The 26,157-nt window shown below is 40.2% G+C and overlaps 1 protein-coding gene across 1 annotated transcript in view; it reads left to right on the top strand.

Annotated features, from left to right (window-relative positions):
* Window positions 1–26,157, top strand: part of plg (plasminogen) — an 81,543-nt gene that overhangs the window by 17,994 nt on the left and 37,392 nt on the right. Inside the window, exons 5-9 of the mRNA XM_043696295.1 lie at window positions 20–159; window positions 7,772–7,892; window positions 11,332–11,450; window positions 19,704–19,866; window positions 20,123–20,244. Coding sequence (XP_043552230.1) covers window positions 20–159; window positions 7,772–7,892; window positions 11,332–11,450; window positions 19,704–19,866; window positions 20,123–20,244 — 665 coding nt within the window. The remainder of the gene's footprint in view (window positions 1–19; window positions 160–7,771; window positions 7,893–11,331; window positions 11,451–19,703; window positions 19,867–20,122; window positions 20,245–26,157) is intronic.

The raw sequence follows: 26,157 nt of genomic DNA, 5'->3' as shown, positions 1-26,157 counted from the left end.
ACTGTTTCTTTTCAATTAGTTACACCCCAGAGAATAGCCCACATGCTGACCTGGAAGAAAACTATTGCAGAAATCCTGACAATGATTCCACAGGGCCCTGGTGCTACACTCAAGATGTGAATAAACGCTGGGAATACTGTCTGATATCAAACTGTGAAGGTATTGTCATGTGGAGTTTGACCTTTGAAAGAATGTCTGAAAGTTCAGCCATGACAAAAGAAAAATAGCGAACTGGCTGGCCTACAGAATACACACAGCCCAGGATTAAAGCTACTCAGACTGTTGAAAGGCTAGAAACAATGTGACATTGCACTAGTTGCTTACCCTTCCATTGACAATGTGAACTTTGAAATCAGGAGTACAATTTCTAAACTTGCAGCTGGCATCAAATTGTAAATGGCAAATGCTGAAAAGTTACAGGGAGAAATTATTAAACTTGCAAACATTCATACAGTTAGCAGGTTAATTTCAATATGTTCAGTAATTTCAGGAAAACCTCTTTACCCAAGCATAGATGATTTAAGAGGAGGCCAGCCAAGCATATTGCAATGAAAGGAATTGAAGAATACATTGAAATAATTAGACGAATGAAGGCTGGAGGAAGAGGTTAGTGTAGAGTATAACCACTGGATTAGATTAGTTGGTCTGAATGTCCTGTATACGTTCTTGGAAATGTTTCCATTTCTGGTAAGACCAACATTTATTGAACTTTCTTAATTGCCTTTTGAGGTATTGGTAAACTGCCTTCATCATCTGGTGCACACTGTGTTGTGAAGATGTTCCCAAATGATAGCTTTGATATTATGATCTAGGCTGAAACTACAGGATACATAAGATGCCAAAGCTTAAACCTAGTTTGCATACATTTATTTTTGTTTCGTATAATTCATTAATGTGGTAATTAGTCATTGAAACATACATATACGAGACTGCAGATTTTTCTTTAACAGAAGTTTATTACACAGAACAAATTTTAAAAATTACAAAACATACAGCAAAATTAAGTTTCAAAAACAGAAATTGTTGGAAAAACTCAGCAAGTCTGGCAGCCTCTGTGGAGAGAAGTCAGAGTTAATGTTTCGGGTCAGAACGGGGGTCTGAGGAAGGGTCTCTCGACCCGAAACATTAACCCTGATTTCTCTCCACAGATGCTGCCAGACCTGCTAAGCTTTTACAGCAAATGTCTGTTTTTGTTTCTGATTTATACCATTTTAAAATTAAGTTTCAGCCTGGTTCCAGATATAATTCAGTACATAGATGTCAGCCCAGAGAAGTTATACTCTTTGGAGTTCTGCTTAACTGACTCATTCCGGGTTTTTTTGCTTGGGTCATGGAGACAGTTGGATGAGTCTTCTCCAAATCTGCAGACTTTTCACAAACTTGAGAACCTAAACTTTCCGAGTTCTACTAACCTGAAGATTTCTGACCAAACTCTACTGGTTTGGGAGCTTCATGACATATCCTTCTGCTGAGGAAATCATTCCCTGAAGAAATCACAAATCCTTCTTCGAAGGAGGGAAACTATTCTGACAAAATCAACATATTTCAACTGAACTGGAAATTTTGCCTCTGAACGGTATGTTCTTTTTAAAAACTGCACATCCAAGATTCTTTTCAACTGAAAACCAGGATAACATGTACACATTTTCTTTACCTGTTATAAACCCAACAGTGTAAGCATCTTTGCAGTAATACCACAAGGATTTGTAGTTACTGTTCTGGAGGGACTTCATAAATATTTTTTAACAAAAACCTTCACAAAAGTAACCAACTGCTGCTATTTTGAAAACAAGATTCCAAAAATAGTATTAATGCATATAAATGATACAACTTTCAGTATACCAGGTAGGGAGTTCCAGGATTTTGAACCAGCCATGATGCAGGATCATCAATATATTTCCAATTTAGTATAGTGCATGATTCAGTGGAAATGTGGAGAAGGTGATAATGTTACCATGCAGATTTTATGGACTGAATTTTACGTTTTTTTTAACTTTAGTGTCAGTTTCATCAAGTTTCGTGGAATGTTTCTCATTGAAAGGCTTAATAAGATCTCTCACCATATCTTACCAGATTTATTTAATTTACTACAAACCCATCCTAAATTGTAGTTCCATTCTACCACTCATTATCCCAGAACAACTCGCCATTGCTGGAATAACACAAAATGGACCAGAATCCCCGGCACCAACACCATATTTAAAAGGCTGTTGTGCACCCTGACAAGCATGGTCAGTCTGGAGCTGCCCTCTATGGTACCTGATATTTTCCCTGAGCATGGAAGGCAAGGGAAAGTTCGTACTTCACTTTGTGGGCAGACATCTGTCAACCTTGACACACACAGTGCTGCAGACCGGGGACATCCTCATCCCCTGGACCTGCAGAAAATGCCGTAGCACCAGACCAAGCCAGCCCGATCCAGATTGCCTTTTAGGTCAGTGCGGCCACAGCTGGCTGGAGGAACACAGAGCAATCTAAGAATAAGGTCAATGACTGTCTCTATGCTGCCAGCACAAATGCTGCCATCTTCTCTCCAATACCTCATCCTCACTTTATATTTGCTGCTGAACCCATCTCCTACCAAGGCCCATGTTCCACCACTCTCACTATTGACAGTAACATCTTTCCTCACTCACTATCATCTATCCTCGACATCTGACATCACTAAACCTATATGCCTTCTGCGCTGCCCACTCACTCACCGAGAACTTTGCCTCACCTTTACCAAAATTACAGCTGTATTTCCATTTTCATCTCCCTTATTGCCTGCCTCTACTTGCTTCCAGGACAGAAACAGCCCACACCCCATAAACATGCTTCCATTGACTGGCGAAGTCATAGTAAGTATCGTTCCACACAGATGCACAAAGTTGGAACACTTTAACTAGGCAGCATCTATTCTTCTTACAGCATCTCAAATTTCAATCTCTGATTTAAACTTAGCAGTTTACACAGGGTTCAGTAATAGCATCTACTACGTTTTTCTCCATTCAACTCTTGTACTTACTTAGTTTTAAGCTAGAGGTTCTTCATTAATTTACAACAAATTAAGTACTTTGGAGATTTCCAATTTTTCTAGCTCCCAGTTAACTTTGCTACTTCCACTTGTAACTAGATTTAAAACTGTTCTCTTTGCTTTGCATCCACCCTTTCCCAGTTCCATTGATCCCAGACACCTCCCCCATCCCATAGTAAACAGAACTTCCAGACCTGGCAAATAAATCCTATCAACCCACTCTGACCAACTAGTGTTAAAAGACAGTTCCTTCCCAGGGTCTACCTTGTGGCACTGGCAAAAGTCTTCCCCAGCAACTACTTCAATGCCAGCACTTACTTAACTAACTGTTCATTGCTCATTCAATCAACACCATTTCCTTCCCATCTTTTCCGCTCACTAGTGAATCGGCAGCAAACACAAGAACAAAACAACCTGTGCTCAGAGCAGCAGCTCCCCTACTTACAGGGTGATTTTTGTCCCCCTACTAATCATGAATCTGTCTATCTCAGCCCTATGTATATACAAGGACTCTGCCCCCACAGATCTCTGTGGCAAGGAGTTCCAAAGACTCACAACCCTCTGAAAGAAGAAATTCCTCCACATTTCTGTATTAATTTGGCACCTTTTGTTCTGAGACTATGTCCTTTGGTCCTAGACACTCCCATGAGGGGAAACATCATTTCTGCATTTACCCTGTCAAGTTCCTTGAGAATCTGTATATCTCAGTGAGATCACCTCTCATTCCTCTAAACTCCAATAGTGGAGTCCCAACCAGTTTAGCCTTTGCACATAAGACAAACCCTCCACACCAGGGATCATCCTTGTGAATCTTCTCGAAATTACCTCCAATGAAGTGATATCTTTCCTTAAATAAGGGGACCAAAATTGCTCACAATATTCCATTTGTGGTCTCACCACAATTAGTAACTCCAAATCAGATACAGCCTGCCTCATAAGGTGATGGTCTGTGGGAGAGATCCAAAGTTGATGTTCAGTGGTAAGTGAGCAGATATTAGCAGCCCCATGAGTGAAGCTTAAAGTCCTTAATGGTTTTGGAAATTTAAAAAAGGAGTAGTAATCCAGGTTGACAAAGAGTTCAGGATAGATACCAGGGCAAGTGTCACTACATTATTAGATAATGAACCATGGTTAAAAATACAATCTACAGATGAAAACAATGCAAACAATTGTTTAGAAGCCATAATATTCATGATCAGAGACATGCCACAAGCATCTTTCCAAGAAACAGGATGACAACAAGTGCAAAACCTAAACATACCTCACAATCACGAATTCTCTAGCTTGAATGTCTTCGACTCAATCTTTGTCAAATGGGGGAAAGAATTAAACTATAAGTTAAGGAACAGTCAGTAAAGGAATAACCAACCATCATGCTCAGTTAAAACAAAAATGGTCAAAGAACACCTGATAGAAGGGTTCCTTTGTTTGTATAAGGGTTTAAGGACCTGAAAGGGTTAATGTTGAGGAGTGCCTTAAGCCCCAATCACTATGATTATATCATCAGGGCTTGGTGGGAGAACAACATAAAATCTCAAAAGTCTAAGCCCATCATGTGTTTTCGTCACAGGCATTCATACAAAGACTATTATATTAATATATCTTGTATATAGTTGCTATAATGCAATAAGCTACATTTTGATTGAGTTAAGAGCCTCTTCTCATTAGATGACCAAATGATTTTCCCCTACCAGACTAGGCCAAGCAGCCCTTACACGTTAAACAAGATGAAGGCAGCAAATCCACACTTTAGTGAGTGATAATAAAGAGAATGTAAACAACATGATGAGCAATGGTATGGATTATTGCATGATGGAATCCAAACAAAATAAATCAGAATCCATTGAGATTAGTTAAACTGGAAGAAGAAAACTGTTTTGATCTGCCAATAATTTGGTAACCTGCATCTATACTAATTTGGCACAAATGTTTTCCACAGCTATCAACACTGAGGAACACTCAGATTGCAAGAGACAACAAAGTTTGTAAGGAGAAAACCATGAGATAGTCAATGAACACTATGCCCCACTTGAACAAATTTACAAAGCTATAATTGATTAAATGGGGAGTCCAACACAACTTTGTGAACAAGTAGTTTTGACAGATTCAGATCTGTTAACGAGAAACTGAGATGACTAGGCTGAATCAAATTCAAGCATGAATATTGATTTATCTTCCCAAGGGCAATCCTCAACAACTGTGACAGAGATTATGCTAAACTGGGTGCAATAATCAAATAGTATAAGTGAAGAAGTGAACATGCTGGTTTCACCAACAACACAATAGTTGTGGGTCCAAACCAGACAACATGTTGAAATAAAAGGTTCACGTACTTCAGCACAAATCTATTGGGAATGAAAATCTGCAGACTCCATGAAAGCCATCACTGAGAAGAGATGACCAATGATCAATGCTGCACAGATTTTGCAGAAAATTGTCTGTTTCAGCAGAGCAGATACATGAAGGAAGTCTAAAAGGTTACATGTCCTCCAGTTCATAGGATCTGCAGTCTTCAGATTAGCAAGCAGGGAATCAAAGGCAGTCTTCCAAGTTTTATGACAGCATCTTAGAGCAGAATAAAACCTCCAGATTGCTTCAGTTTATGAAGTCAGTCATCAGAAGAAATGAGCTAGTGGTTAATGTAATTATATATGCAAATGTATAATCTTAATACAGATGAAAAATAACTGGGGGAAATATATATAGATCCAAAAGAGCTAATACTGAGGAGTGCCATAAGCACAATGCACTATGATGAGTCATGTGGACTTGTGGGTAGAACAATTGAAAAGGTGTGTGATAAGGTGCAAGAAGGCAATGCCCTAGTGGTATTATTGCTAGACGGTTAGTGCAGGGATCCAGGTAATATTCTGGAGACCTGGGTTTCAATCCTGCCATGACAGATGGTAGAATTCAATGAAAATCTAGAATTATGAGCCTGTGAAACTTTTGGTGATTGTCAGGAAAGTGTCACTAATGCCTTTTATGGAAGGATGCTGCTCTTCTGACACAGTTTGGATTACATGTGATTCAAGACCCACAGCAATGTGGTTGACTCTTAATTGCCTTCTGAGGTGGGCAATAATTGTTAGCTGAGCTAGCAACACCCTCATCCCATGAATGAATAATAAAAACAAATTTCTTATCCCCCACAAAGTCTCCGTAATAACTTCATCGCTATAACTAGTTGCTAACATCAAATAAACTCCAATTTGATAAGCACAAAGACTCTTCTAGTTGACTGGAAAATGGTTCCTCTCCTACTACACCAGATCATGCAGGCCCTGTACTTCCTACATTTAAAGATGACAATGGCAGCAAATTTCATCATGTGTTGCAATTTATATAATAATGAGCCAGCACACCAGTACAACAATTTCAATTTTGAAAAGACTGAACAACTGAGAGTCACAACTTTCCCAAAGTGAAGAAATGTTTCTTCACCTCATTCCACTTCAAGATCATTTTCAAATCAAAGCCCTATCATTCATCCCTGTATTAAAAGATTTTTTCGCTAACATATAGAATTACATAACGACATATGAAATTGCCAACAAGTTTTGAATTTACCTATCAAAATATTTCTGACTTCAGACTAGCTTTCTCTATATACTGAGATGCTATGAGCCTTGTCTCCTCTCATAACAGGCCAGATTCCATGGAAACATTGGCATTCTAAAATATTTATTTCTGCAAAGCACTAGGTGAGAGCAGGATCGGTGTGTGCAGAGTCACTGCTACAATATTTATCCTGGGGCTATAACACTTCTATATGACAGGACTAGAGGCAGGAATCCTGATATCAGGTTCCACCAACTGTTCAGGCCTATGGCTCTGTGTTAATCCCTATCTACTGACAGGGAATTAACCTGACTCCATTTTTCATCGGGTTGTCAGCATTGAGAGGTGTATTTATGATCTAGGTGTGTGTGATGGATTGCAGAACTCTTCAAATAAATATGACCCTGCTTATTATTTTAAAGAGTAATTTCAGCAACAAAGCTTGCATTTTAAACCAGAATGTGAGTGCCATTTCTCAACAGCCCTTTCCACCAGCAAGTCAAAACTGAGATTTTTAAATGCACATTATTTCCTTGAAAAAAATATCAATTGCAAACTGTTATTCCTTCTATTTGTTCATGATAACAAACTTCATTATATCCATATGCATAGTTCCAGCATTTGATCTTAATATCACCACAAACTCTTGGTTCGGGTTACATTCAAAGTTCGGGTAGTTAAACAGAGCAAGAGACATAACCGTAAAATTAAAGCTGGCCATTCCAGAATAATTTCAGGTTACACATAAGAGTAGTGAAAATCTGGAATTCTCTTCTGCAAACTAGCTATGGACACTGGGTTAATTCAAATATTCAAACTGATATTAGCAGATTGTGTTACTAATATTTCTGGTATCAAGCAGATAAATTGAATTGAGAAATATACCCTCTATGATTTAATTGATATTGGCATTGTTCACATTGTTGAACTGTCCAATTCTCTTTTGTTTTTACAAGAACTTTAAGGGCTCCCCTTAGTTCAGTGAGAACCAGCCTACTCTGTGAAGCTTTGGACTGATCTCTCCCAAATTAAAATCGAGAGACTTGTTTTCCCATCAATGGCACTGGGTAAATGCACACCTCTAGATTTGAATAAATAATTCGTTCTTTCTATTCTGTGATGTTTTCGCACAACTCTGCTCTTTTTTTGTTGCATAACAGTAATGCCATGGGATATGTGAAATTTTGATTGCAGAGGAGTGTATGTTCTGCAGTGGCGAGAATTATCGTGGCAAAATTTCCCAAACAGAGGATGGTACCACATGTCAGCGCTGGGATTTACAAACACCTCATCTTCATGGATACAGCCCAAGCATGTAAGTAAGAGAATTCACTATCTGTATTTTCTTTCATTGTTCTTTAATTAATTTCCATTTGGAGTAAAAAACAAATATATTTTGTCTGTGAAGTTTGGTTCTGATATTAAACTTCGATCATTAATTTGGTAATGTTGACACTTGAGGGAGAAAGGATTGAATAGAATGCTAAAACTGTGGAACATGAAGGTGATTTAATAAAATTGCGATGAACTTCTTGCACCTCTTAACTCTGTTGAATGGTTCCTTGTCCTAAAGGTTTATGTAGGTCCAAATATCAATGGTCCTACTCTCAGCAATTGTTCACTTCATTTTTCTCTCTTAATTTGGTTTGCACTCTGCCTCTCTTTTTCTTTATCTAGCTTTTTTCTCTAATGCCTCTTCTTTCTTCTCCTATTTATCGTAATACCTAGCTCGTTCTCCTCTTTAGCTATACATGGAGGAGTTGTGCATGGAAAGGAATCCCATTCCCCTTATAAAATGGGAAACAAAGTTAAGAGTAGCTACTCAGATTGAGAAAGTATAGTGGTATTCCACAAAGACCGGTGCAGAAGTTACTATTATTCATTAGTTATGTAATGAACATGGAATTGGAAGTCAGTACAAACTGTAAATTTTTAGGTGGCAACAAATTGTTTGGTTAATACAAAGGAGCAATAAAATAAATACCATGAAGGCATTCAAACATCCAGAAAAGGCAAATAATTATCAAATTAATTGCAAAATAGTAAGCAGAGCATGTTGGGTTATGCGAGGGACAAGAAAGAAGCCATGTGTTTGAAAAGCAGAAGCCTAAATGAGAGTACAGCGCCAATGTTAGCCAAGTGTACAAATACTCACATCAATAAAGTAGTGATGCATGCCAGGAAAAAAAGGAAAACCAAGTGCTAGTGTTCAGTTCTAGGTGGACAGAATTGAAAAGCAGAGAAGAATACTGAACTTGTAGAGTCTTGTTTAGGCTACACTTGAAATACTGAGACAGTCCTGGTCACCATATAATAAACAATATGAAAGCACTAGAGAAGGTGCAATCAAAATTCAAAGAATGATACCAGAAATAAGAGGTCATATGTCTCAGGAAAAGATAGATAAGCTATCATGCTTTACTTAAGAGGGATGACACTGTAGACATCTTTAAGTTTCGTTAAAAATAATTGACAGGGAGATATATAGGCAAAATGCTTCTGTTTGTGTTGTGCACCAGAGCAAGGGGTCATATAACATCTAGTAATAACTAATAGGAATTCAGGAGCGAATATCTCTACTTTAACAATGGCACCAATACACAACCACAAGGAGTGCTTGAAGCGAATAGTGTTGACATGTTTAAGATGAAGCTAGATAAAATAAGGAACAAAAGAAGAGAAGGATATATTACTATGGTTAGATGGAAGAGAGTTGAAAAAGGCTGGCTTGGAGCATAAACTCTTGTACAGAACAGTAAGGTCAAACAGTCTGTTTCTGTGCTTTAGATGCAATGTAATGTTCGTAAAGTGGAACCATCGTGATGGAAAAAGTCATGAGCAATACTAACCCTTCCATTCTCAAAGATTTTGAAAAATCGAGCAAGTGGTTAAAATTGTACAGGACAACATAAAAGAGCCAAGACTTCAATAGCAAAGTCACCTAGTTTCAACTGCTCAGATACAGTTGTTGTCTGGTTACCACAACAGTTATTGAGTTGGCACAAAGAGGATAACAGTCAAAACTGTATCAGCTAACCACCAGCTTTATTAGTCTAGTTAAAAACAGAATAAAATTCACACTGTTTGGTTAGGAAAAGTTTAACAGCAGGTATGCAGTTTATACAAGAAACTAAGTACACCCTTACTGGTTTCTATGACATCCCCTCCTGAACAGTTAACAAAAATAAAGGCTAATATCCAAAAATGGAAGCTCATGCAGGCCAGGAGATTTCTCCCAGGTCTTGCGGTTATCTCCACACTTCCAAGCGTAGAGTCCTCAACTCTGTGAAGGTTGGTCTCCAGACATTTTGCAGCTGGCAAGCCGAAATCCTTCATTTTTATCCTTTTTCCTTATCTTCCCAAAATGTGGTGCAATGTTCTTTTGGTTTTTAGCTCGTCTGACAAGCCAGTGTCTTTCCACGATAGGCTCACTTCAAGGACGCTGTTAGAATGACCTCATTATTCTTCTTGTAAATAAGGAATTGCACCTTATACCATCCCTTGGAGCTGATCTGATTCAAGCCAACCCAAGATATTGGCTGGGTTTAGATAACTGCAATTCACAAGTTTGCTGTTTTTATGTGTGGACAGCCCCTGGCTCACACAGTAGACTCACCAAATGTGTTGAAACACACCAGATGTTGCCACCTGCTCCACAAATGCAAAATGAGGGATGCTTGGATGTGCATTGTGGCTATGTGTTCCAGAGTATGGAATACATTACATCAACCTGTCCCTAAGAACTATTGTGAGAGGAACCTAATTTCTCTGTTTAACTCATCAGACCATTAAATAGATAGTTAAACCAGATATCCCATTAAATATTTTTCCACTACACCAAAGTAGAAGTAGTAGAAGCAGCAGAAAATGATTTTGCTCGGGTTGTGCTAGGGAGGGTGGGGTGTGTGGAAGTTTCTGGAGACCAGTTTGCCAGCAATCGAGGTAGGAATGGATTTCCATCACAGTTGGAGCAGGTTGGAGCAGGTCTTTTGTAGCAATAAGACTGAAATGGGAATGTTGTAGCAACATTAAGAATGCGAGGAGCATGCTGATGCTAGAGTTTTGCTGCTGTTATGTCACTAAGCCTCTTCCTTCAATTCAAAATGGTTGCATCAGGAATTGGAGATGAGGTGGTTGTGGGGGTGTTGAAAATGCTTTCATTGACTGCCCGCTAACTCAGCCCCATTCCTAAAAACAGCATCAATCTAAGTTATTTTAGTCTACTGTTAAAGAGCCTTCATCATATTCTCATTTTGAAATTAGAAGTTTAAGAAAGAAGTTTAAGGCAAGATTTTGCTTCAAACCCTGTGGGGGAGCCATAAACTAAAATAATTATGAATGAATTCCAAATGAAGAAATTCTGGTCTCTTGCACATTAATTTTATCTTTCTTAAACAGCTATGCCTTCAACAGCCTAGATTCATACCTTTCATCTTAAAACTTCTCTACCTATATTTCCTTTTCTGCCTTCCTTTAAGACTTACCAGTTTGACCAAGGTATTGACCACATAACCTAGTTTTGTATTTCCTTGTGACTTGATGTTGATTCTTTTCTGATAACACACTTATGAAACCCCTAACCATACAAAATGCCCTGTAAAATCCAAAATGTGGTTGTTGTACCTAAGCAATATTGGAAAATAAAGACATTTCTGTCAACAGTATTCTCCTGAATGCACCTTGCAAGACTTACAAGCACATCAACTATTTACTATCAAAATTTTTGAGCCCAATGTAAAACTAATGACCTTCAGTTTTCCAGATAAATATCTCGAGGAGAACTACTGTCGCAATCCTGATGGAGAACCCAGACCATGGTGTTTTACAACTGACATCCAAAAGCGATGGGCATTCTGCAATATTCCACGTTGTGGTAAGTTTCTCCATGTCATCACACATGTCCTTTAGTGTCTGTTCAAACAATGCTATTTCACTTTTAGGAACCGGTGCTTGACTGAATCAATCCAATGTGTGGAAATCACTTTCTGGTAACCTAAAATATGTTACATTCACACCTTGGAGGAAATGCTATTGGAGATACTATCAGATGAGATATTAGACGTCAGCCCTGTCAGATTTCCATAAAGGAGTCTATAGTAATATTTTTAAAAGTCCAAGATAGCTCTAGTCAGAAGCACTGTAGGAAAAATGACAAGTACGTCATCTCGTTAAAAGGTTTCAATTCTTATCTCCTGTTTGCTCCAATATTGTGGTCCAGTAATGATCAATCACTGACCTCTCTGTCCTTGTGGCACAGTGACAGTGTCCCTACCTTTGGGCCAGGAAACCCAGGTTCAAGTCTCACCTTACTCCAGAGGTGTGTAACAATATTGCTGACCACGTTAATTAAAAATACCTAGCTAGCCATGCCCAAATCCCAGGACCAAATCAAAATAAAAGTCATAGATTCATAAAGCATGGAAACAGGTCCTTTGATCAAACTCATCTGCATCAACCAGATATTCCATTCGTCAACATTTGAACCATATCCGTCTAAGCCCTTCCTATTCATGTACCCATCCAGATCTACAAATAAGGTGCATGAATAATTAAACTGTTTCACTGGTGTTGACTGAAGGATCCACCAGAACACAACTCTGGTGTAATTTAATGTCACTTTGAAATAAAGGAACCATCTCAAATGCAGCACTCCCTCATTACTGTATTTTATGTCAGCCTAGATTTGGAGGTATTCTTTCAAACACCTGACTCAGAGGTGAGAACATTATCCTTGAGCCAAAACTGATGCTGGAGCTCACTACCACCAACACTCTCGTCTCCTTTACTCTACCAGAAACCTTGATCCTCTTGCTAGGAAGATGTTCACTGAGAAATTTTATTTCTGTGTGATTTTTTGCAGTTGCTGACTGCACCCAAGCCTTCACTTAATACATCAGCTGGGACCAGTGGTTGTTGGTGAGAACACATAGCTTAGCGTGTTTCAATCTTTCTGGTTCAAAGGAAACAAATTTAGAGACCTATGACTTGGTCCTGTGGAGACAAGCAGAAAATCCTGATTTGTGGCCAATTTTTAAAATTGTTTCCCTGTGCTGTGTGTCACTTTCCAATCAAAGATGGAAAGTGTGACTTTGGAAAAGCACAGCAGGAGAGGCAGTAACCCAGGAGCAGCAGAGTCGATGGTTCGGGCATAAGCCCTTCATCGGGAATGTTTAGGAGTGGATGAGCTGAGAGATAAATAGGAGAGGGGGTGGGGCTGGGGGAGAGATTGCTTGGAATGCCATAGGCAGATAAAGGTGGGGGGTGATGGTGACAAGTTGCAGCAGATAGATGGGAAGGAAGATGGACAGGTGGGACTGCTCAAGAGGGTGGCGCTGAGTTGAAGGGTTGGATCTGAGATGAGATGGGGGGAGGGGAGATGAGGAAACTGGTGAAATCAACGTTGATGCCATGTGGTTAGAAGGTGGAAGCTGAGGCATTTTTCCTCCAGGCGTCGGGTGGCTCGAGTTTGGCAGTGGAGGAGGCCCAGGACTTGCATGTCCTTGGCAGTGTGGGAGGGGGAGTTGAAGTAGTCGGTCACAGGGCAGTGGGATTGTTTGGTGATGTGTCCCAGAGATTTTCTCTGAAACATATATTCAGAATACCGCCCATACCCTCCACCTCCTCCATGAATTTCATTTCCCCAGCACCCAACACTTCATCTTCACCATGGCATCTAATCGCTGTACATGTCCATCCACCATGGCGAAGGCCTCCTGATCCTCTGTTTCTTCCTCACTCACCGACCCAACCAATACCCCTCCACTGACACGCTCATCCAATCGCCTGGACTGCTCCTCACTCTGAACAACTTCTTCTTCAAAACCTGCCACTTCTTTCAGACCAAAGTGACAGCCATGCGCACACGCATGGGTCCCAGCTATGCCTGTGTTTTTGTTGGATACGTGGAACAGTTCAACTTCCGTAGTTACATTGGCACCATTCCCAACCTTTTCCTCCATTACGTCAATGATTGTATCGGCGCCACCTCATGCCTCCACAAGGAGGTTGGACAATTCATCGACTTCACAAACACCTTCCACCCTGATCGACCCAACCAATACCCCTCCACTGACACGCTCATCCAATCGCCTGGACTGCTCCTCACTCTGAACAACTGCTTCTTCAAAACCTGCCACTTCTTTCAGACCAAAGTGGCAGCCATGCGCACACGCATGGGTCCCAGCTATGCCTGTGTTTTTATTGGATACGTGGAACAGTTCAACTTCCGTAGTTACATTGGCACCATTCCCAACCTTTTCCTCCATTACATCAATGATTCCACAAGGAGGTTGGACAATTTATTGAATTCACAAACACCTTCCACCCTGATCTCAAATTCACCTGGACCATCTCGGACACCTCCCTCCTCTACCTGGACCTCTCCGTCTCTATTTCAGGCAACCGACTCAACACGGACATCTACCTTAAACCCACCCGCTCCCACAGCTACCTGGACTACACCAACCCCCACATCCTCGTCATTGTAAAAACATGACCTCATACTCCCAAATCCTCTGTCTCCCAGGAGCAGTACCTGAACATCCCAGATGGCCTCCTACTTCTTTCCCCTCCCACAAGGTCAAAGATGCCCTCCAGTGCATCTCCTCCACTTCCTGCACCTCCGCCCTTGAACTCCACCCCTCCAACTGCAACACGGATAGAGTCCCCCGGTTCTCACCTTCCAGTGCACCAATCTCCGGATACAATGCACCATCCTCTGGAATTTCCACTACCTACCGTCAGACCCCACCACCAGAAATATATTTCCCTCCTCACCCCTATCAGCATTCAGCAGAGACCATTCCCTCCGTGACTCCCCTGTTATGTCCATACTCCCCCATCAACCCACCCTCCACTCCCTGCATCATCCCTCGCCACCAGATGAGGTGTAAAACCAGCACCCACACCTCCCCCTTTACCTCTATCCATGGCTCAAAGGATCCTTGTAGGAGAAACTGCCTACAAGCATCTGCTCTTGCAATCGGCACCTGCTTTGCTCTTTGTTCTTATCAGGTATTCTGATCCTCACACCTTCCCTACTTACAGTTAAGAAGTAGTTGGCAGTTTCAACACAAAGCTAATTTCCCTCACATCCTCTCCAAAGAGAAGAAGCACCATGCAAATACAGACCAGCCTGTCAACTGACAATGATTGGGAATATTGTGGAGACACTAATCTGAAATAAAATTAACTGCCATTTTGAAAATATATGATTACCAGTCTGTATGATTTTATGTAGCGAAACTCATATTGGACAAACATGATTGAATTTTTTCCCAAAGGACCAGACAGAATTGATATTGCTTTCTAATGTCATTTAGTGATTGCCCTTCTTTAGGAAGGATGTGGTTAAATTTAAAGGGGTGCAGAAAAGATTCACAAGGATGTTGCCAGGACTGGAGGATTTGAATTATCTAGGGACGCTAAATAGGCAGGGGCTTTTGTTCCCGGGAGTATCAGAGGCTGAGAAGTAGCCATATCAAAGTTTATATTATCATGAGGGGCACAGATCGGATGAATAACTAAGATCTTTTTCCTAGGGGGGAAGTCCAAAACTAGAGGGCATAGGTTTAAGGAAAGGGGGGCAACAATTAAAAAGGACCTGAGGAGTAACTTTTTCATGCAGAGGATGGCACATGTAAGCCACAGGATGTGGTAAAGGGAATATTGAAAAGGCAACTGGATGAGTACATGAATAGGAAGAGTTTTGAGGGTTATGGTTTAAATGCTGACAAGTGGGACTAGGTCAGATTGGGATATCTGGTCAGTGCAGATGAGTTCAATGGAATGATCTGTTTCCATGCTTTATGAATCTATGATACAAGATGTGGACTTTGACTCGTCTTCCTGGATTAGGCTGGACACATAGCAACAGCTCTAACAATGTTTTATTATGTCTCTTCCCATTCCTTGTCACCACAGCATCTGCTTATCCTTAACAACTTACCAACATGGCTTCCCTCCCCTGGTGTGAATTTCCATGGTATATTTTCATGAAGTTATGCTGAATGAGTGTGGTGATATCACCCTTTTCTCTTTCTGCTAGACACCGCTGGTGCCTTTTAGTACACATTGTTCTTCTCAAAGCAATTCTTCCTCCTCTTCAGTATATCTGTGTAAATCTACCATATTCAGCTCCTCTAGCACAATTGACAATGCTGATGTCCTGTACTGCCTCTTACCTACCCCATCTGTTCATGGTTATCTACTTGAATGAGATCTGTTCCCTTCTGGAGCATTTTTACCTTTATGGCCACTGCCTATAATTATAATCTAGCAGCTTCTGCTCATTTCTTAATTGCTGTACATGTCCCCCTCCCTAAGATGATACATCCACTGTGGACTCCATGCTACCATATAATCATGTACTTGTCTAAGGACGTATATTATAAGTGTTAGCCTACTAAGTGCGGTCGTATATTGAGTGTGGTATCTGCAATAAACATTTTAATTTGTTTTCAAGTTTCTATTTCTTCATTTCACACTCCTGAAGAGTGGATGGTCACTGGTTAACTTTATGGTATTGCCCATCTACAGGTTGCTTCACTGAATCACATTCTCTTGCAAAATTGTTACTAGCATTTAGTATAAATGCTTTACTACCAAATAAAATGGACTTAAAAGATCATGCAGTTCTCTTTTTTTTAAACTGTATTCAAGCTAGATATTCCTTTCTATTCCGATTATCATTCTCAAACTTTTAATTACAGCAAGCCAAACTTTATCCTAAACATACTGGTCTCATCTGCACTTTCCTTTCACTATAATCTACATAAATACAAAACTGACATATTCAATCAAATTAAGCTGTGATAAATTATCTCAGGCTCTCAAAATAACTTCTTAAAAATTATTTCTAACTTCTCTTCTAACTGGGGCACTACACTATTACTGTTCTATCTCATTTCGAAACTTATGGGGAACCTTTACTTTCCAAACAAGTATTCTTGCAGTACCCTTAAAGCAGAAATCAAACATTTCTATTCGATTTCAGGCATTAACATTTCTTGCACATTTATTTACACTCAGCATAAAGTAACTTGTGAAATTTCTATAGACATTGCACATCTCAAACAATTCCAAATTAAGATATCTGGTCAGCATGGATAGGTTGGACTGAAGGGTCTGTTTCCATACTGTACATCTCTATGACTCTATAAAATAAATGTTGTTGGACTATCAGGTTTTCATTAAATTTAAATTTCCATTTTTAAACTTGTTGTTTCCATAGAAACTATTTATGCATGATTATCTGTCTGTGTGCTTATTCATTATCTTATATATCCGTTGTCCTTGACCAGGACTTGATTTTATTTACTGCTCTCTTCTAGAAATGAAACAAAGAACATGCAAAGATGCCACATGGCTCATAAATACTCCAAATGACACATCATATATTGTGACCTATCCCTTTAAAATTCTATTTTAAACTTTCTAACATCTCTGCTGAAGGATGTGTCTTTTCTTCCTGATCTGTGTGACTTTAGTTTCCTGTGGCCTCAGCTGGTTTGTTCCACTAACAGCCTGTGTGGGATTCTCTGCAGTATCTCCAATGCAGTCACACTTCTCCGATTATGTAGATTCCAGATTTTCACACAATACCCTAGCTTTGGTCTAACCAACACTTTATGTAGTTCTAACATCACCTCGCTACTCTTAAACACTGTGTCTCGGCTAATAAAAGGAAATATTGGAAATGTTTTCTTAATCGTTTTATCTACCTGTCCCACTACCTTAAAGGACCTGTGGACATGAATAGAAATATAGAAACATAAAAGATTGGAGCATGAATAGACTATTCATCCCCTCAAGCCTGCTTTCCATTCATTATGATCATGGCTAATCATCAAGCTCAGTGCCATCCCAATATCCATTGATTCCTTTAGCCACAAGACTATATACATTGCCTTCTTAAAAACACATAATGTTTTGGCCTCAAGCACCTTCTGTAGCAGTTAAGACTTCAGGCTCAACATTCTCGGATATGAAGAACTCACACCGAAGTCCTTCAATCCTTGGTGCTTCCTAGGATTCCATCATTCAATATGCAGTCCCTTGCCTTGTACATCCTCTCAAACTGCATTACCTCACACCTTTCAGGATCAAATTCCATTCGTCACTGAGCAGCTCTTCAGACCAGACCATTTATATCATTCTGTAATCTAGGGCTGTAATTACCACCTCACCTTGAATTTATTGATCAATCCTCCTACATTCAAGTCTAGATTGTTTCTAAATATCACAAACAGCAAAGGGCCAACATTCATCCCTGACCGTGGCACCAGGGAGCAACATACCACCCTGGGGTGTCCTTTGCGTTTGCAGAAGTGCCTATCTGTTACCCTTCTAATTGATTCCTCTGCCATTTATAGCCATGCTGTTCTTTGTCCTCCCCTCTTGGGAGAATCAGATGAGAAGTTTGGCAAACCCCATCTCAACATCAGAAGAGGATCTCCAACATCTGGAGTCCTCACTTTCTCCTAGAAGATTTTAACCTACTGCGAATCCTCTTACAAGGATGCCTTCCTTGAAGAAGCTCTCTTCCTCCCTCTACAAGGATTTCAGTGAGTCCCTCTCTCACTGCACACCCCAGGTCATCTCCTCTGACCAGAAGCTCTTACCTATCGCATTTCCAATGCCCCTCCCCCAAGTCCCTCCTCCCTACCTTTTATCTTAGCCTGCTTGGCACACCTTCCTCATTCCTGAAGAAGGGTTCATGCCCGAAATGTCGATTCTCCTGCTCCTTGGATGCTGCCTGACAGGCTGCGCTTTTCCAGCAACACATTTTCAGCTCAACATCAGAAGACTCTCACTCCAACTTTTAAGGTTTTGATAAGTGATGTGACAAGTTTCTTGCTAGGCAGCAGCAAGTCTGTCATGTGTTATTTTTAAGCTGGATTTTTTTTTGGGCAGTTCTGCCCTCACCTCTAGGAGGTTGAGGGGTAACCTTATAGGGGTTTATAAAATCATGAGGGTATAGATATGGTGAATGGCAGGTGTCCTTTCTCTAGGTTAGGGGATTTCAAGACTACGGCGGCATATTTTTAAGGTGAGAGAAGAAAGATTTTAAAAGACGTGAGGGGCAACATTTTTTCCACAGAGAGTGGTTTATGTGTGTAATGAACCTCCTGAGGCAGTAGTGGATGAATTACAATGTTTAAAAGATTTGTCGATAAGTACACAATGAGGAAATGTTTGGAGGCTAAGCACAGGCAGGTGAGACTCGTTTATTTTGGGATTATGGTCAGCATGGATTGGTTGGACCAAAGGTCTGTTTCCATTCTATATGACTCAATACGTTCCCAATTAAGTGGCTTGATAAAGACTTTGTTGACGTTCCAACTCATCTCAGCTGTACATGTTACTAAACACAGTAAACAAGTTATAGTCAAGAAAATTTGAAACCAAAGAGCAGGGACCTGGCAGATTCAGCTTGCCACTTGCTCTGATGGATTTCCATGCTGTGTATAACAAAACAGCATCACAGGACATGACCCATAGGCACCAGCCACGTGCACTCTTCAGCTGTGGGCATGGGCATCTGTCATTCGCCAACTCCTCATGACCATCATGACAGCTTTCCAATACGCTGACAGAGTGCTCTAAGTTCAGTAGTCATTAGTCAAGGAGGTGTACGTCTTGGTGTATCCAGTGTGCTGCACCAGTCTTACACTTGCACTATGTGCCAGCAGCTTACATGGCAAATGCACAAGACATGCAGAGAGCGAGTAGCCTTGTGTCAAAGTCTTAGGGGCACGTATTTCACTGAAGTCCATGGAGGCACGTATCTGTTAAGGTGTCCTGGCACAGTATGTCAAGAGCTGCCTCCCATATTAGTTTAGGGGATTGGCCACAGTCAGGCATCTGATTGGGTAATCTATTTTTCTGTGCTCAGGGGTGTGGGTGAGGCTCATTGTGGAATTGATATTGGAATTTATAACCCAGAATGCCTCAGTACTGCTCACTCATTCCCACTTCAGCCAGCCACCTTTCCCTTCTCATGCTCCATGTCCTTTTTCAGAAAGCTAGAAACTCGTTTACCCATGTTATCCTACCATCTTACATGCACATTAACATAACTGTACATGCCCTCAATATTAAGATAATTGTTTTATGCCTTTTGAAGATGAAGAGCCTCCTGCTGTTGAAGAAGAGACAGTCTGTTACACAGGCAAGGGTCAGAAGTATCGTGGGACTGAAAGGACAACTGTTTCTGGTAGAATCTGTCAAAGATGGGATACTCAGACACCACACGTGCATTCAAGAACTCCAGAGAACTACCCCTGCAAGTAAGTAAATGTCAGTAGCCCTTGGCTTAAAGTGTTTTCTGCCCTACTCCCTGATGTGGGATTAAGTTTTAATTCATTTGTATGGACCATCTGAGATTGATTGATGATTTGTTCTCAATCTGTGCAACTTTGCCAATTCCAATCAGGATTTGACACTCCAGACTTTCATATATTCTGTACATGAGATGAAGTTTGTCACACACTCAAAACAGTATAATATTTCTTTCTGATTGATAACAAAACTACTGTTTTTCAGAGGACTAGAACGTAATTATTGCAGAAATCCAGATAATGAAAAGGAGCCCTGGTGTTACACCACTGACCCAGAAACAAGATGGGAATACTGTCAAGTACGAAAGTGTGGCCTTCAACCTGCAGGTAAGAATTGTACCATTCCGAGATGGTGGTTTGTTTCTTTTTATTGATAAATATCATCTCCACTAAACTGTTTGTTGTTCTGTCATTTGTATGATTGTCACTAGCTGATCTGCAATTATATTGCTTGTTGATGTATCAGCTGAGTTGCAGCTTTCTTATACAAGAGCATTACAATATGCAATTGATCTCCCAGGACATGATTAATGATAAAACGTAGACTTAATTCTGCTTCTGTAAATGTATCTCTTTCTGTGTTTAACTTCATATACAGCTATCTCACCCTAACTCCCGTATGGTCATGACACAATCTTTTCACTGTTGTCTATTTCTTCTCTTCAATTTAGAAGATAGAACATAGAACAATACAGCACAGAACAGGCCCTTCGGCCCTCGATGTTGCGCCAACCTGTGAACTATTCTCAGCTCATCCCCCTATACTATCCCAAAATCATCCATGTGCTTATCTAAGGATTGTGTAAATCTCCCTAATGTGGCTGAGTTGACTACATTAGCAGGTAGGGCATTCCACGCCCTTACCACTCTCTGCGTAAAGAACCTGCCTCTGACATCTATCTTAAATCTATCACCCCTCAATTTGTAGTTGTGTGCTCTCGTACAAGCTCACGTCATCATCCTAGGAAAAAGTCTTTCACTGTCTACCCTATCTAATCCTCTGATCATCTTGTATGTCTCTATCAAATCCCCCCTTAGATGCCGTCTCTCCAATGAGAACAGACCAAGTCCCTCAGCCTTCCCTCTAGACCAGGCAGCATCCTGGTAAATCTCCTCTGCACATTTTGCAATGCTTCCACATCCTTTCTGTAATGGGGCGACCAGAACTGTACACAATATTCCAAGTGTGGCCGCACCAGCATTTTGTATAGTTACAGCATGATATTGCGGTTCCAGAACTCAATCCCTCTACCAATGAAACCTGACACACTGTATGCCTTCTTAACATCACTATCCACCTGGGTGGCAACTTTCAGGGATCTATGCACATGGACTCCAAGATCCCTCTGCACATCCACACTACCAAGAATCTTTCCATTGACCCAGTACTCTGCCTTCCTGTTATTCCTCCCAAAGTGCATCATCTCACATTTAGCAGCATTGAACTCCATTTGCCACCTCTCAGCCTAATTCTGCAGTTTATCCAAGTCCCCCTGCAACCTGTAACATTCTTCCAAACTGTCCACTACTCCACTGACTTTAGTGTCGTCTGCAAATTTACTAATCTATCCACCTATGCCTGCGCCTAAATCATTTATAAAAATGACAAACAGCAGTGCTCCCAAAACAGTTCCTTGTGGCAAATTTGCTTTGTCTTTTGGATTGCTTTAGTAACTGTGTGACATTAGCATGTTAGTTTGTGCTCCAAATACCATACACCAATTGTTTAGATAAGCTCCTGGTGTCACAAAGAATGTTTTCATCTGTCAAATATAGAATCATATCATCATTCAACATAAAAGAAGATCATTCAGTCAATTGTACTTGAGTAATCTCTGAAAAAATTATTCAACTGATTCCACTTTCCTAGTCTTTCCCCACAGCCCTTTAATTTTCTTTCTGTTCATGTACATTTCCATTTCCCTTTTGCAAGTTATCATTGAATCAGTTTACATCGCTCATTCAGGCAGTGAAGGTCCTTCATGGCAGACTGGTACAAAAGGTGAAGTCACATGGTATCAGGGGTGAATTGGCAAGGTTCAAGCCAGTTTCAAGATGACACCACTTGTTTTTTTTGGAAGAAAGATTCCCAGCACTGTTGGTAATTTTGTATATTCTTGTTTATTCATAAGTAACACAGATTTCTTTGACAACTTAGACTGCAACTTTTAGTAGCACGTAACTATGTATGCAGTTTCATTCTGGTTCTTGGCCTCTCTGCATTTCCAGTTCTTAAAGTAACACGACTGTTAAAGCAATTATACAACAATATTGACCTAAACATCCACTTTAATAATATTGATATAGGAATAAATGTTACTGTGTGTGTGTGTGTTCCCAATGCAAGAGTTAGGATGCTGTCATAAAATCTGGCCACTATCAATCTGTGTATGTATAATTGCACTCATGATATCATACCATTAGAGGAAAAGAAAAAAAAAACCTTTGTAGCAAAGTTCTGAACAGGCACTTTTAACCAAACCTGTGACCTCTGTGGAAAGTACTTACCCTTATTCTCATGTAAGATAGAATCTGGCAATCAATCTGACCTAATTAGACCTTGATTTGACATTTGAATTAGGGGGTGTATCATCATACTTTCCTAATTGAGAGTCAGCAATTTAGATATGGTACACTACCTAATTCTTGAAGAATTCTTGAACATTCCTGAAGAAGGGCCTGTGCCCGAAACGTCGAATCTCCTGTTCCTTGGATGCTGCCTGACCTGCTGTGCTGTTCCAGCAATAAAGTTTCAACACTACCTAATTAGGCAAAGAAAAGAAATATACAACCCACGATAGATGAGACCACTCTACCCATCTGAGTGTTACTGTATAGTATGGAGCAGTACCACGTCATAGTGGTCCTGTGCCCTTTTATGATGGTCGCTGCTGGTCAACTGCCTTTGTTCTTCCCTTAGGCCGATGTAAGGAAACCTGATCTTCCCCTAGAGAGATAATGTGGCTTGTCTCCTTGGATGTTCTTGTCCCTTCCTCCTCTCTTGTCAATTAATCTTGCTTTGGAGACTTGGAACTCTGCCAGAGAAGGTGATAGAAGTGAGGTCCATAAGATATGAAAAAGGAAGAAGAGTAAGCCCCCAGAGCCTGATCCACCATTCAGTAATATCATGGCTGATCCAACATTCCTCACGTCCATTTTCCTGCATTTTCCCTGTGCCTTCGAGTTCTGTACTAATCAAGAATCTACCTCTCTCAGCCTTAAATATACGCAAGGACTCTGGTCCACACAGCTCTCTGGGCAAAGAGTTCCAAAGACACAGAATCCTCTGACAGAAGAAACTCATCCATATTTCAGTATTAATTTGATACCCTTTACATTGAAACTATGCCCTCTGGTCCTAGATGCTCCCATGAAGGGATACATCCTCTCAGCATTTAGCCCATTAAGAGTCTTATATGTTTTCATGAGGTCACCTCACATTTTTCTAAATTCGAGTGAGTAGAGTAATAACCCTCTGAACCCTTTGTTCAGAAGAATATCCCTTCATACCACAGATCACCCTAGTGCTCTGAACTACCTACACTGAAATGATATCGTTCCTTAACTAAGAAGACCAAAACTTCACACAATACTTTAGATATGGTCTCACCAGTACCTTGCCCAGTTACAGTAAGAATTCCCTACTCATATACTACAACTCTTTTGAAATAAGCATCAACATTCCATTGGGTTTCCTCATCAATTGCTTTCACAGTTTGTCTGCATTTAAATGATATTATTCTTTTGTTCTTCCTTCTAAACTTTACTGCACCATACGTTCTTTGTCAATTTGTTTTTGTCCACTCACTCAACCTATCTCTCTGTAAACCATTTGTATCCCTTTCACAACATGCTTTTCCACCATATTTAGTATAATCTGTAAAATTGGCTAAAGAACATTTACTTCCTCCCTCCAAGTCATTGATAGATATTGTAAACACTTGCCGTCCCAGGGGAACCCCACTGATCGTGGTTCACCAACCTAGAAAAGACCTCTGTCTTCACTCATGGTTTCCTATCCATGAGGCAATTCTCTAACCAGTCCAATATACCACTTCCAAATCTGTGGGCTGTTATCTTATGACTTAACCTTTTGTGAGATATCTTGTCAAACACCTCTGGAAGTCCAAATATAACACATCAACTGGTTCCCCGTATCCACTCTGGCTGAGACTTGTTTGCAAAAGTCTAATAAATTAGTCAGACACAATTTCCTTTTCCATGATGGCTCTGCTTGATTAGATTATGATGTGGAGGAGCCAGTGTTGGACTGGGGTGGACAAAGATAAAAATCACACAACTCCAGGTTATAGTCCAACAAGTTTAATTGTTGTACCTTCATCAGGTATAAAAACAGCAATTGTTGGAAAAACTCAGTAAATCTGGCAGCATTTGTGGAGAAAGATCAGAGTTAATGTGTGACAATGCATCTCCTTTAACAAGGTCATGCTGTTTTTGGCTTTTTTTTCCCAGAGAAGTCGTAAAAGCAATGATTCCAAAAAGTCTAGGTTTGAAGGGTTTTAGGGCCCATTTGATTACAACAAACATATACTGCCTCAGGCAAAAGGCTTTCAGGTTTTAATAAAAAATACTTGTACAATGAAAGGGGAGTGGTCAGTTCTTCCAGCTCAGCCTTTCTTTGGTTTGGTTTAGTTTGTTTTTTTTAGCAGTCTGGCTGTTCACTGAAAGCAGTCAATCAGTGTGTAGTTGCTGGTCCAAGAGGCAACTCCATGGAAGAAGTTGTTCATGCTGAATCTCTCTGCCATCTCTCTCGCTCTCTCTCCTGTAAGACCCTGTATTTGATTTTGCCTTTTTTGGGGTACCTTTATGGGGATTGTTGTAGGAATTCGGAACAACATCATTAAGTTAGGATATTCTGTTGGGTTTTCAGATAGGTTAAGTTATTTAGTATTCTGTTTGTGTTTCATTTGGTAACATTGCAGATAAATTCTGTTTTGTTTAAAGCTGAGTAGTTGGGCCAGCTGCATCACTCCTGGAATATCCCACCTTATATCTGCTTCAGACAACGAGCAAAGTTAGGGGCTGGGCTACTTTCTTGAAATGTTTTGAGGGTGTCTGGACTGTCCATAACAAATGTTTTGGGCTCAATGACACTTCTTCAGAACCCAAAATATTAACTCTGATTTCTCTCCACAGATGCTGCCAGACCTGCTGAGTTTTTCCAGCTATTTCCGTTTTCATTATAATAAACCAGCCATTCTCTTATTGAAAAGCAGAGAAGGTTCAAGGGGCAAATGGCATGCATCTGCTCCTTAATTATATGTTTATATGTGTGTACTTGAAACTGTTCTGGCATGATATTGACAGCACATTTTTTTCCGATAAGACACCAAGTGTTGCTTCAATGTTGCATGTGCAGTTTACCACCTGCAGGTGACATTGGCCACAATGAGAGCCTAAGCATTAATCAGGACACAAGGGAGAACGTCCTTGCTTTTTCTCCCATAGAACCACAGTATCTTTTACATCAACCTAAGAAAGGAGATAGAGTCTTGTTTTAATACTCCTGCTAAAGGGAGCCACTTCCATCAGTGCAGCAGTCCCTATTACTGCACTGCACTGTTGGCCTGGATTTATTGAAATATAAACCCCAAACCATCTGAAGTAAATTGAGGCAAGCACACTACTACTGGATAAAGACTGACAGTTTAGTCCAGAGTTTCAACTGCCTTCATATCAGCCTAGGTTTTCAGATGTTGTCATATCTACTTTGTAGTTTTCTCACTTCCTAGACTCTGTACTTATTGCTTTGTTGTTGTCACTCCAGGGTATTTATGATTAAAAACAATTGATGCAAGACCCACTGAAATTCCTGTCTTTCAGCCCACATCTTCAGCTCTGCAAATGTCAGTGTTTTCATAAAACTTCAAATGGAGGAACACATCCAACATAGGAATTAAATTCATCTGGAGTAAAATGTTAATACATTAATGCTGAACAAATTTAAAAAGGCTGAATTTTGCAACTGAAACACATTGGGCATATTTACTACCCAGGGCAAGATTAGGAGAATGGACAAAGTATAATAACTGATCAGTTAATTGTGAATAAATGACATAATTGCTATCATTTAATGTATAATCAGTGTATACAAATTAACTTGGGTTCCACAACTCCCTGTTGTTTCTTGGGGTTTTGGGCCATTCCACACTGTGAAGCATTCAGACAGGATGCTTTCTGTGGTGCATCTATACAAATTGGTAAGCATCTTTGTGGGCA

The sequence above is a fragment of the Chiloscyllium plagiosum genome, chromosome 9, assembly GCF_004010195.1.
Source record: "Chiloscyllium plagiosum isolate BGI_BamShark_2017 chromosome 9, ASM401019v2, whole genome shotgun sequence".
Taxonomy (NCBI): domain Eukaryota; kingdom Metazoa; phylum Chordata; class Chondrichthyes; order Orectolobiformes; family Hemiscylliidae; genus Chiloscyllium; species Chiloscyllium plagiosum.
This window is presented reverse-complemented; position numbering and strand designations above follow the sequence as displayed.